Genomic DNA, 11,015 nt, shown 5'->3' with positions numbered 1-11,015 from the left:
TACACTCAAAGCTTTATTATTTATTATAAGCTTTATTACCCATCTAAGAAAACCCCAGGCATCCTCAGATGACAGATGAGAGTGGTGTGGGAGAAGGGAATTGTCCCTCTGGCATGGTGAAGGACAGGAGGGATATTAACCCCCAAGGAAGAAAACTGCCCAACCACAGGTCAGTTTCGCCAGATCAATCTGCAAACACGGCAGGAGAGATATTCTTTGGCACTGTGGCCCAAGATTTCTTGCTGAACAACAATCTAAATGATACCACAGTGCAGAAGGTAGGAGTATGAGGCTTCTCAGGTTATCTGGAACACGCCAATGTAATCTGGCACCAAAAAAGTAAAGGAAAAATCTCCATGTAGTATTCCTTGGCCTTGCAAACTCCTTTGGGTCAGTCCCTCATGAGGTGCTGTAGGAGACATTCAAGCTTGCACATTTCACCGCTGGCCTTCACCATGGCGATGGTGATCATTATTCAAGCGTCAAGGTAGGTGGCTGGAGGCCAACGCTTGGACAGTGGGCTCCGGCTACCTCCAGTAAAAGTGTTTATGAATGACATGACTACAATAATAACCACAAAAGCATGCACCAAACGCTTCCTGGACAAACTCCGGGAAAACATTACATGGGCCAGAACTGAAATCAAACCCAGCAAGTCAAGCAGCATTTTTGTTGTGAAAGACTGGCTCTCTGATCCAAAGTTCAACATCAATGGTGAAGCAATACCAATTGTGTGAGAGAAGCCCATCAAATGCCATGGGAGGTGGTATAATGTCGAGCTTAAAGACAGTCAGTAAGTGGAGGAACTCAATCAATGGCTTCAAACAGATAGATAGAACTGCCCTCCCCAGAAAGCTGAAGCTCTGGTGCTTCCTATTTGGCTTGCTGCCCCAACTCATATGGCCAATCTCAATGTATGAGATGAGTCAGAATGGTGAGCTGAAAAGACTGGTGAGCACACCAGTAGCATCATCGGACTGTATGGAAGACTATATGGAGAGGTTGGGTCTTCTCCCTGTCATTTCCCAGACTTTAGATGGTAAATGACAGGGAGAAGACCCAGCCTGTCCACTGTGATCTATGCCGGCCTCATTCAAGTACATATTGGTAGGATGCAAGGCCTAGGGATTGGGAAATGCGTACAGACTTGTACCCGCGACTCGTATTTCCATTGGAGATCACAGCAACCGAATTTACGACCGGATCTGGTCCTCTGGTCAGCATGCTTTCCTTATAGAGCTTAATGTGAAAGCATGGGGAAAGCCTTTGAAAGGACAAAGCCTCACTGCTTTGACTTGGCTAAAGCTACAGATAGAGGCTGAAAGGCTGGCTGAGGTGCGACCACTTGAAGTTGGCTGCAGAGGCTCTGACACCAGTTTCACCATAAGGCCGCTCAAGGACACTGGAATTCAATGGGAAATCAGGGAAGTCTCAGAGGAAAACCATCAAAGCTCTGACCAAAACAGCGGAAAAAAGCAGACACGGTCAAAAGGAAGGATCCTGTCTGGGGCCCTAGGTCTGTGGTGGTCCTGCCTAAACTGAGCGTGTAGTGTGACAAATGGCCGAAACACCCACTGAAGCTTAGGTATACAGCTGATGATGTGTCGGAGGTTGCTTTTGCTTTGTGATCACGGTTGGAAGGACATTCTCTAGAAGACGTGTGCTGAAACGTCAGCGATTGTAAGCTATAATCCTAACATTGAATCTATTCAATGTAAAGCCATTTTGACTGTCTATGATAAAGTGCTATATAAAACCAATGCATCATTATTATTATTATTATTATTATTATTATTATTATTATTATTAAAAATATGTGTGATAGTGAGACAAACTGTCTTCATAAAACTGGTCTAAACTGTGTTATGGCCCAGGCCAAAACAGATAAATGAGGATCCTTATCTTACCTGTTGCCAAGAATAACAATGAAAACAAAAGACAGTCAAACTGGCCTAACTGCTAACTGAAATGAACCGGAGAAAAATAATCAACTCAAAAAGGCATCTCACTCCTACTTAAGTGGCCTTCTTTGTGATTACACTCATTGGCATAATACATTCTCTAACCCTAACCCTAACCACCTAAAATAACTGTTTAACCCTAACCTCATTGTAACCTTTACCCTAGAACTCAGTTTTAAACTTCAAGACAGCCAAAATCTGAGGCCAAACACACAAATGATACAATTGTCCCCAGTCTGATGGTATAACACTTAAAATGGTTCTCAGTAAGATAGCTGTACAAGTACACAGACACACACACAAGCTGCGGTCGGTTGGGAATGGGGAGAGTACAACGTCGGCTTGCTTAGCTGGAACTTTAAGTCAGAGTCAACCAATCTGCAGGCAGCAACCCGGTCATGTGGGTAATCCATTGGCACCTGGATCTCTCTCTCTCTCTCTCTCTCACACACACACACACACACACACACACACACACACCTGAATATCACTGCAAAGGTGGGGAGGAGAGAGTGAGCTGTCAGTTTAACTATGACAAAAGCAATGTAAATAACTGTGTGCTGTGTTGTACTTTGAACTGTTTTTATGTCTGTAGAGTGAATAAAACTTTATTGATTTATGTTTTAATAGTGAGATACTTTAAGGTCACTCCTCTTCCGAAAATGAGAGTCTGATGACGTCTCACGCTTCTTCCTCATTGTTGAACTGGAAAGTGTGTAAAGGACACGAACTGCCAGTCACTGACACCGAGAGCAGAGATGGCGCAGAAAGAAGTTGAACTGGATCGAGAAACAATCAGTTGTTCCATCTGTCTGGATCTACCGAAGGATCCGGTGACTATTCCCTGTGGACACAGCTACTGCATGTACTGTATTAAAGGCCACTTTGATGAAGAGGACAAGAAGAAAATCTACAGCTGTCCTGAGTGCAGCTGTGGACAACTCTTCACATCGAGGCCTGTCCTGGCGAAAAGCACCATGTTAGCAGTTTTAGTGGAGCAGCTGAAGAAGACTGGACTCCAAGCTGCTCCTGATGATCACTGCTATGCTGAACCTGAAGATGTGGCCTGTGATTTCTGCACTGGAAGAAAACTGAAAGCCTTCAAGTCCTGTTCTGTCTGCCTGGCATCTTACTGTGAGAAACACCTTGAACCTCACTATAAGTCACCTACATTTAAACAACACAAGCTGGTGGATCCCTCCAAGAAGCTCCAGGAGAACATCTGCCCTCATCATGATGAGGTGATGAAGATGTTCTGTCGTACTGATCAGCAGAGTATCTGTTATCTCTGCTCTGTGGAGGAACATAAAGGCCACGACACAGTCTCAGCTGCAGCAGAAAGGACTGAGAGGCAGAGAGAGGTGGAGGGGAGACGACAAAACATCCAGCAGATGATCCAGGACAAAGAAAAGGATGTGAAGCTGCTTCAACAGGAGCTGAAGGCCATCGCTCACTCTGCTGATAAAACAGTGAAGGACAGTCAGGAGATGTTCACTGAGATGATCCATCTCCTCCAGGAAAGAAGCTCTGATTTGGAGCAGCAGGTCAGATCCCAGCAGGAAACTGAAGAGAGTCGAGTCAAAGAGGTTAAGGAGAAGCTGGAGCAGGAGATCACTGAGCTGAAGAGGGAAGACGCTGAGCTGAAGCAGCTCTCAGACACAGAGGATCACAACCAGATTCTACACAACTACCCGTCACCGTCAACACTCAGTCAATCTACACACTCATCCAGCATCAATATCTGTCCTCTGAGGAACTTTGAGGACGTGAAAGCAGCTGTGACAGAGCTCAGAGAGAAACTAGAGGACGTTCTGAAAGAGACAAGGACAAACATCTCACTGACAGTGGCTGAAGTGGATGTTTTACTGTCACAACCAGAGCCAAAGACCAGAGATGAATTCTTAAAGTATTCATGTGAAATCACACTGGATCTAAATACAGCAAACAGATATCTGGTACTGACTGAGGGGAACAGAACAGGAACATCAGTGTATCAACTACAGCCTTATCCTGATCATGCAGACAGATTCATTAATTGTTCTCAGGTTCTGAGTAGAGAGAGTCTGACTGGATGTTGTTACTGGGAGGTGGAGTGGGGAGGCAGAGTTGGTGTAGCAGTCACATACAAGAATATCAGCAGAGCAGGGGATGAAACTGGATTCGGATTCAATGACAAATCTTGGACATTATATTGTTCCACTTCTACATTTGTGTACAACAACATCCAAACTCCCGTCTCAGCTCCTCCTTCCTCCAGAGTAGGAGTGTACCTGGATCACAGAGCAGGTATTCTGTCCTTCTACAACGTCTCTAAAACCATGACTCTCCTCCACAGAGTCCAGACCACATTCACTCAGCCGCTCTATGCTGGACTCTGGGTTGGTTCATCATCAAGTGCTGAGTTGATTGAGCTGAAGCAGACAGAGATAACTTCAGGACCAGAGAGTTAAATCCTGTGTTTCTCTTCATCAACTTGTTTTCTCTCCATGTTTGTTACTGAGAGTTCATTGTTGTGGTGTTCCTGCTCAGAGATCAGGTGTCAGTCAAACATTATGGCTGCTACCTTGACATGTTTCATAGTTGTTCTCTGGATTTGTCACCACTTTCTTTAGGTGGAGCTCTTTCCTGTGTCTGTTTAGCCGTGGATGATATCACTGCTCATGATGAATTTTGTTTCCATGACAATCTAAACTTCACTAAGTTCTAAATTTGTGATGAATATGTGTATTGATGTGTTTGTGTTGTTGTTGTTTCTCTTCCACTTCATATCAGAGGAACCAGCAGACCTTCCTCTGTCACTGATATGTTGTTGATAACTTTGTACAGAAATAAATCTATGATTACATTTACATTAATGTGTTTAGTTTTTGTTGTTAACTTGCAGTAGAGATTTCTACAATTAAATTTTTTATAAAACTTGAATCATCATGTTCACTATTGATCAGGTGAATTGTTTTTTGCTTCCCATAACTGAGATTCCTGGTGAAGCAGATTGATTGCGCTGATTTTTAACCAGTTTAATGTGTGAACAAACTGAAGGTTTAAATAATGAATAAAGACTTTTCGTCAAAAGAAAATAAAATATTGATTTCTGTCTTCATTTCGGGATATTACTAGAATCTGATGGATAATATACTGTACAGTGAAGTTAATGAGAGTAACTTCAACTGCTTTAACTGACATTTATATGTTTTTTTAGCAAACAGAGTCTGTTAAAGCTTCTGGACATACTGAGTAACTCAGCTGAATAAAATGGGTTAACATGGAAATTTTCTTTTAAACAACTTAACTAATTCATCAGAGTTTTAAGTTGATGCTTTTATTTTGCCGTATCAAAGTCATTTCCTTACATCTTTACTTTTGTTAATTGCTTCCGCTCTCCAGTGGTATTGACAGTAAACTGACCACTGATTTCCTGTTTCACCAACTGAACAGAAGTTTGAGATTCAGAAAAGAGTCGCCATGTTTAGGAGAAGTTGTGGCCTTGAATAACAACAATCTTCACCAAAGAGCTAAAAGCAAATTGTGCTCATGTCCAGTTTTCAGATGCTTCCTGTGCTAACAGGAGATCAGGAAGTGATAGGTAAGTTTTAATTTTGACAACATTGTGTGATTGTGTATTAAAATTACTCCGTGCTAAAAGAAGCACTGAGTTCTAGTGGGAAATGCAAGTTTACCTCCACAGATCAAATACGATTTGTATGGTTGTGAGTTTTGTTACTATTTAAATGTTAAACAGAGGCAGATTAATTTTAGATGGTGAGCCACCCATTGCCAAGGAATCCGGATCTATGATCCTACATAAAAGGTAGATGGTCTATTTGATTGTTACATTTCTTTATTTACGTACAACAACATCAAAATTCCTGTCTCAGCTCCTCCTTCCTCCAGAGTAGGAGTGTACCTGGATCACAGAGCAGGTATTCTGTCCTTCTACACCGTCTCTGAAACCATGACTCTCCTTCACAGAGTCCAGACCACATTCACTCAGCTGCTCTGTGCTGGACTCCGGACTATTGGTGAAAGCTGGGTTCATTAAACGCAAAGAGACCAGTTTAGGAAAGCCAAGGGACTAGAGCTTCAACCGCATCCCGGGGTTGGTGGAGGACATTGAGTCCGAATGGGCCATGTTCTGCTCGGCCATTGTTGAAGTGGAATTGCGGGCACAACATCACTGGTTCTGTTTGTGGTGGTAATCCAGTTAGCCATCAGGCTGAAGAAGGAGGCCTACAGGGAATGGTTGTCTCCGGAAGCCGCTGACCGGTACCACTAGACCTGGGGCAGTCACTGGGGCAAAGATTTGGGCATGGGAGGAGTTCAGTAAGGCACTGAAAGAAGACATTTGATCAGCTCTGAAAAGGTTCTGGCAAACCGTCCTGCACCTCAGGAGCAGCAGGCCTACATCGACTGTTGCTATTGTTTGGCGGTGGAACGAATACTTTGAGGAGCTCCTCAAACCCACCAAGATGTATTCCAACAGAGCGAGGAGGCCTGGGGTTGGACCGTTCAATCTCTGAGGCAGAAGTCGTCAAGGTAATGAAACAACTCCGTTGTGGAGGAGCTCCAGGCAAGGATAAGATTGGCTCTGGGTATCTTCATGCTCTGGATGTTGTAGAGCTGTCCTGGCTACCATGCCTACGCAACATTGCTTGTAAACAGTTGCAGTGCCTCTGGAGTGGCAGACCTGGGTGGTGGTCCCCATCTTTAAGAAGAGGGACCAGAGAGTGTGTTTCAACTATAAGTCAATCACACTCTTCCTCCTCCGCAGGAAAGTCTACTCAGGGTGCTGGAAAACAGGGTCTTATCGATAGTTGAAATTCTGATCGAGGAGGAACAATGCAGTTTTTGTCCTGGACGTGGAACCATGGACCAGCTCTTTACCTTCGCTAGGGTGCTGGAGGGGAAATGGGAGTTTGCCCAAACAGTCCACATGTGTTTTGTGAATATAGAGAAGGCTTACGACTATGTCCATAGAGGCATCCTGTGGTGGGTCCTCTGAGAGTATGGGGTGGATGGCCCCTTACTGAGGGCCATTCAGTCCCTGTACCAAACAGTCATGAATTTAATCCATGTAGCTGGCTGGCCTCCCGGAGGCCTCCCCTTAGAGGTGTTCCAGGCATGTCCCACTGTAAGGGACCTCGGGGATGAACCAATGGAGGGATTATATCACGCGTCTGCCCTGGGGATTCCTCCGGAAGAGCTGCTGCAAGTGGCCAGGGAGAGGGCCATCTGGAATTCCCTTATGAAGCTGCTACCTCCACAACCCGGACCAGGATAAGTGGAATAAGACAGAGGGACTTTCTTTTTCATCATGCCATCCATTTTCCTTAACTTATTTAAATCTGTCACCTATACAAGCTGTTTATTCATATTTAAAGCCGACTTCTTGTGTGATCATTCTGCCTCGTTGCCTGCGTGTTTTATATTTGAGCCTTCTGTTGAACTGAAACTGAAAGTTCAAATGAAACATTTTAAACTTGAAACGTGTTGTGTGAATGAGTATAAGAATCTCTTTACTGGTGTTATTTAAGCAGCTGAAGTCTCAGTGAAGGTTTTACTTATCATACCATTATTGGATATTTACTGTCTTCAGCAAAGTTAAAACGATGCAAGATTAATTAGATTAATTTAAGATTAGGTTAGACAGAACAGGACGACAATGTCAGCAAAATAATTAAAATAAACACTGGTTTAATATGAATACTGTAAAAACGAGACTTGGACTCATCTATAGCTCTTCCAGCAGCTTTAACATTTTATTTGAAGTGCTCAGGGTCATTTGTTTGAACTTATTTTACTTGCTGTTAGCAGGACATTAATGTAGAGGACACTGTGTTTGATTTCACTTAAACTGACCCTGTCTTACCTCTTGCTCTGTGTGTTTTACTACGGTTGTTGTGAAAGTACCTGCATTAATCTATGTTAGTTGTATCTCTGGTGTTCTTTTTGTGAAACACCTCTGATGAACAAAGTTGTTATCTAGAGAGGATTTTTAACTGTGCTGCTCCTCATCCTGGAACGCGGCAAAACCTGACAACCTTCATTCTTCCCTCTGCTCTCAACCACAACACACCTCTTCCCTTCACACACCTGTGAGGTAAAACAAGACACATCACTGACACAACGAGAAGGAAATGGACTGTTTTGGATCAGTGAATATTACACTCGCTGACAGAAATGCACGGATGAGATGTTGAGCTAATATTGTGTGATATTTATTTATATGTCTTCCTTCACTGAACATCATGTTTACAGGTATATTATCTGACTATAATGTGTGTATTTTATAATAACAATGAACCAAATGTCCAAAGGAGGTTTCAGTCATAGCGATGAATATGAATATGCAGATTCATGTTCATCTGTCTACTTCAATTTACTTTTCTGTGCCCTTTTCCCTTTTTTAACTATTAAATAATCAAATAAGTAAAAACAGTGAACAGGATTTAACGTAGTCAGAACTGCCAATAAGGAAATAAACTTTGATTGACAGGGCTGCTCCTCTTCTTGGAAGGAGTGTAACCCTCATTATTCCTCCTCCACCCTGCCCATGTACCTTCTGGTTCCCTCCCCTTTAAGTATGATCAACATGTGGTGAAGTGTAAGAGCTGACTGGCCCCATTCACTGCAGAAACAGAGTTTACATCAGAGCTCAGAATAGTTTCACTACTAAGAAAGAGGAACTCACAGAGTCACTGACATTGAGAGCAGAGATGGCTCAAAAAGGAGTTGAACTGGATCAAGAAACCTTTTCTTGTTCCATCTGTCTGGATCTACTGAAGGATCCTGTGACTATTCCCTGTGGACACAGCTACTGCATGAACTGTATTAAAAGTCACTTTGATGAAGAGGACAAGAACAAAACCTACAGATGCCCTGAGTGCAGACAACTCTTCACATCGAGGCCTGTCCTGGTGAAAAACACCATGTTAGCAGCTTTAGTGGAGCAGCTGAAGAAGACTGAACTCCAAGCTGCTCCTGATGATCACTGCTATGCTGGACCTGAAGATGTGGCCTGTGATGTCTGCACTGGAAGAAAACTGAAAGCCTTCAAGTCCTGTATATTTTGTCTGGCATCTTACTGTGAGAAACATCTTGAACCTCACTATATGTCACCTAAATTTAAACAACACAAGCTGGTGGATCCCTCCAAGAAGCTCCAGGAGAACATCTGCTCTCGTCATGGTGAGGTGATGAAGATGTTTTGCCGTACTGATCAGCAGATTTTCCGTCATCTCTGCTCTATGGATGAACATAAAGGCCACGACACAGTCTCAGCTGCAGCAGAAAGGACTGAGAGGCAGAGAGAGGTGGAGGTGAGACGACAAAACATCCAGCAGATGATCCAGGACAAAGAGAAAGATGTGAAGCTGCTTCAACAGGAGCTGAAGGCCATCGCTCACTCTGCTGATAAAACAGTGAAGGACAGTCAGGAGATGTTCACTGAGATGATCCGTCTCCTCCAGGAAAGAAGCTCTGATGTGGAGCAGCAGGTCAGATCCCAGCAGGAAACTGAAGAGAGTCGAGTCAAAGAGGTTAAGGAGAAGCTGGAGCAGGAGATCACTGAGCTGAAGAGGGAAGACGCTGAGCTGAAGCAGCTCTCAGACACCGAGGATCACAACCAGTTTCTACACAACTACCTGTCACCGTCACCACTCAGTCAATCTACACACTCATCCAGCATCAATATCCGTCCTCTGAGGAACTTTGAGGATGTGAAAGCAGCTGTGACAGAGCTCAGAAAGAAACTAGAGGACATTCTGAGAGAGACAAGTACAAACATCTCACTGACAGTGACTGAAGGGGATGTTTTACTGTCACAACCAGAGCCAAAGACCAGAGATGAATTCTTAAAGTATTCATATGACATGACACTGGATCCAAACACAGCAAACAGACGTTTGGTATTGTGGTCAGGGAACAGAAAAGTAGAATCTATGGATAAAATAGTGCCTTATCCTGATCATCCAGACAGATTCACTAATTGGTCTCAGGTCTTGAGTAGAGAGAGTCTGACTGGACGTTGTTACTGGGAAGTGGAGAGGAAAGGACAAGGAGTTGGTGTAACAGTTGCATACAAGAGTATCAGCAGAACAGGGAATGAAAGTCAATTTGGACGTAATGACAAATCTTGGACATTAGATTGTTACAGAAACATATTTTGGTACAACAAGATCCAAACTCCCATCTCAGCTCCTCCTTCCTCCAGAGTAGGAGTGTACCTGGATCACAGAGCAGGTATTCTGTCCTTCTACAGCGTCTCTGAAACCATGACTCTCCTCCACAGAGTCCAGACCACATTCACTCAGCCACTCTATGCTGGAATTTGGATTTATGGTTGGATTAAAACAAGTGCTGAGTTGATTGAGCTGAAGTAGACAGAGGTGACTTCAGGACGTATGGTGTCGAGTTATAATTATGTAAATATCGTGTATATAGTATATTTGTTTTTCTGTTATATAGTACGTATGGAGTTGAGTGCTTTCAATGTCAGATCTTCGGAGCCTCCAAAGATGAGTCATCGGTGAGTGTAATTTATTTTTATTCTAAGTATTTAAATTGTAATGGAATTTGTGTAATGTGTAACTGTCAATTTGTGTGTTTGTGTGGACCTGAAATGGCTGTTTGGCCGTGGTATACTGTGTGCGGTGACTTTGTATGCTGATTGCTGTGTATTGGGTGCGCGCTTTTCATGGCATGAACCGTGCATTGTGGTTTTGTTGTTGTCACGTTGTTTTGATCTTGAATATTTGATATAGTGACATCTTGAACACTCCCATTTGATGACACTATTGATATGATAATCTATGTCATCAGATTGGCATTGTTTATGTGATGGCATTGTTCAGATGCATTTTTGTCATTTTTTAACGAGAAAATGCAGCACCTCCCCCTTGCATTTCATATGATCCTCCTCTCTCGTTTACCCCTCCCTCGTTTACCAAGCACATACACATGTTTAGTTTTCCATCTCCAAACAAAGATCTATTTACTTTATCACAACACATTATAGTCATTAGCAACAGCCCTAACTTTTACTGTTGGTATTACTGT

The 11,015-nt window shown here is 43.1% G+C and overlaps 1 protein-coding gene across 1 annotated transcript; it reads left to right on the top strand.

Moving 5' to 3' along the window:
- The first annotated feature begins 2,438 nt into the window (after nt 1–2,438).
- On the top strand, nt 2,439–11,012 carry LOC125010598. The gene is made up of 3 exons (XM_047589350.1): nt 2,439–4,406; nt 6,621–6,744; nt 8,593–11,012. The coding sequence occupies exons 1-3, from the start codon at nt 2,720–2,722 to the stop codon at nt 10,337–10,339; spliced, it is 3,558 nt and encodes a 1,185-aa protein (XP_047445306.1). The 5' UTR covers nt 2,439–2,719; the 3' UTR covers nt 10,340–11,012.
- Nucleotides 11,013–11,015: the final 3 nt, after the last annotated feature.

Source organism: Mugil cephalus, chromosome 7, assembly GCF_022458985.1.
Source record: "Mugil cephalus isolate CIBA_MC_2020 chromosome 7, CIBA_Mcephalus_1.1, whole genome shotgun sequence".
In the NCBI taxonomy this organism is placed as follows: domain Eukaryota; kingdom Metazoa; phylum Chordata; class Actinopteri; order Mugiliformes; family Mugilidae; genus Mugil; species Mugil cephalus.
This window is presented reverse-complemented; position numbering and strand designations above follow the sequence as displayed.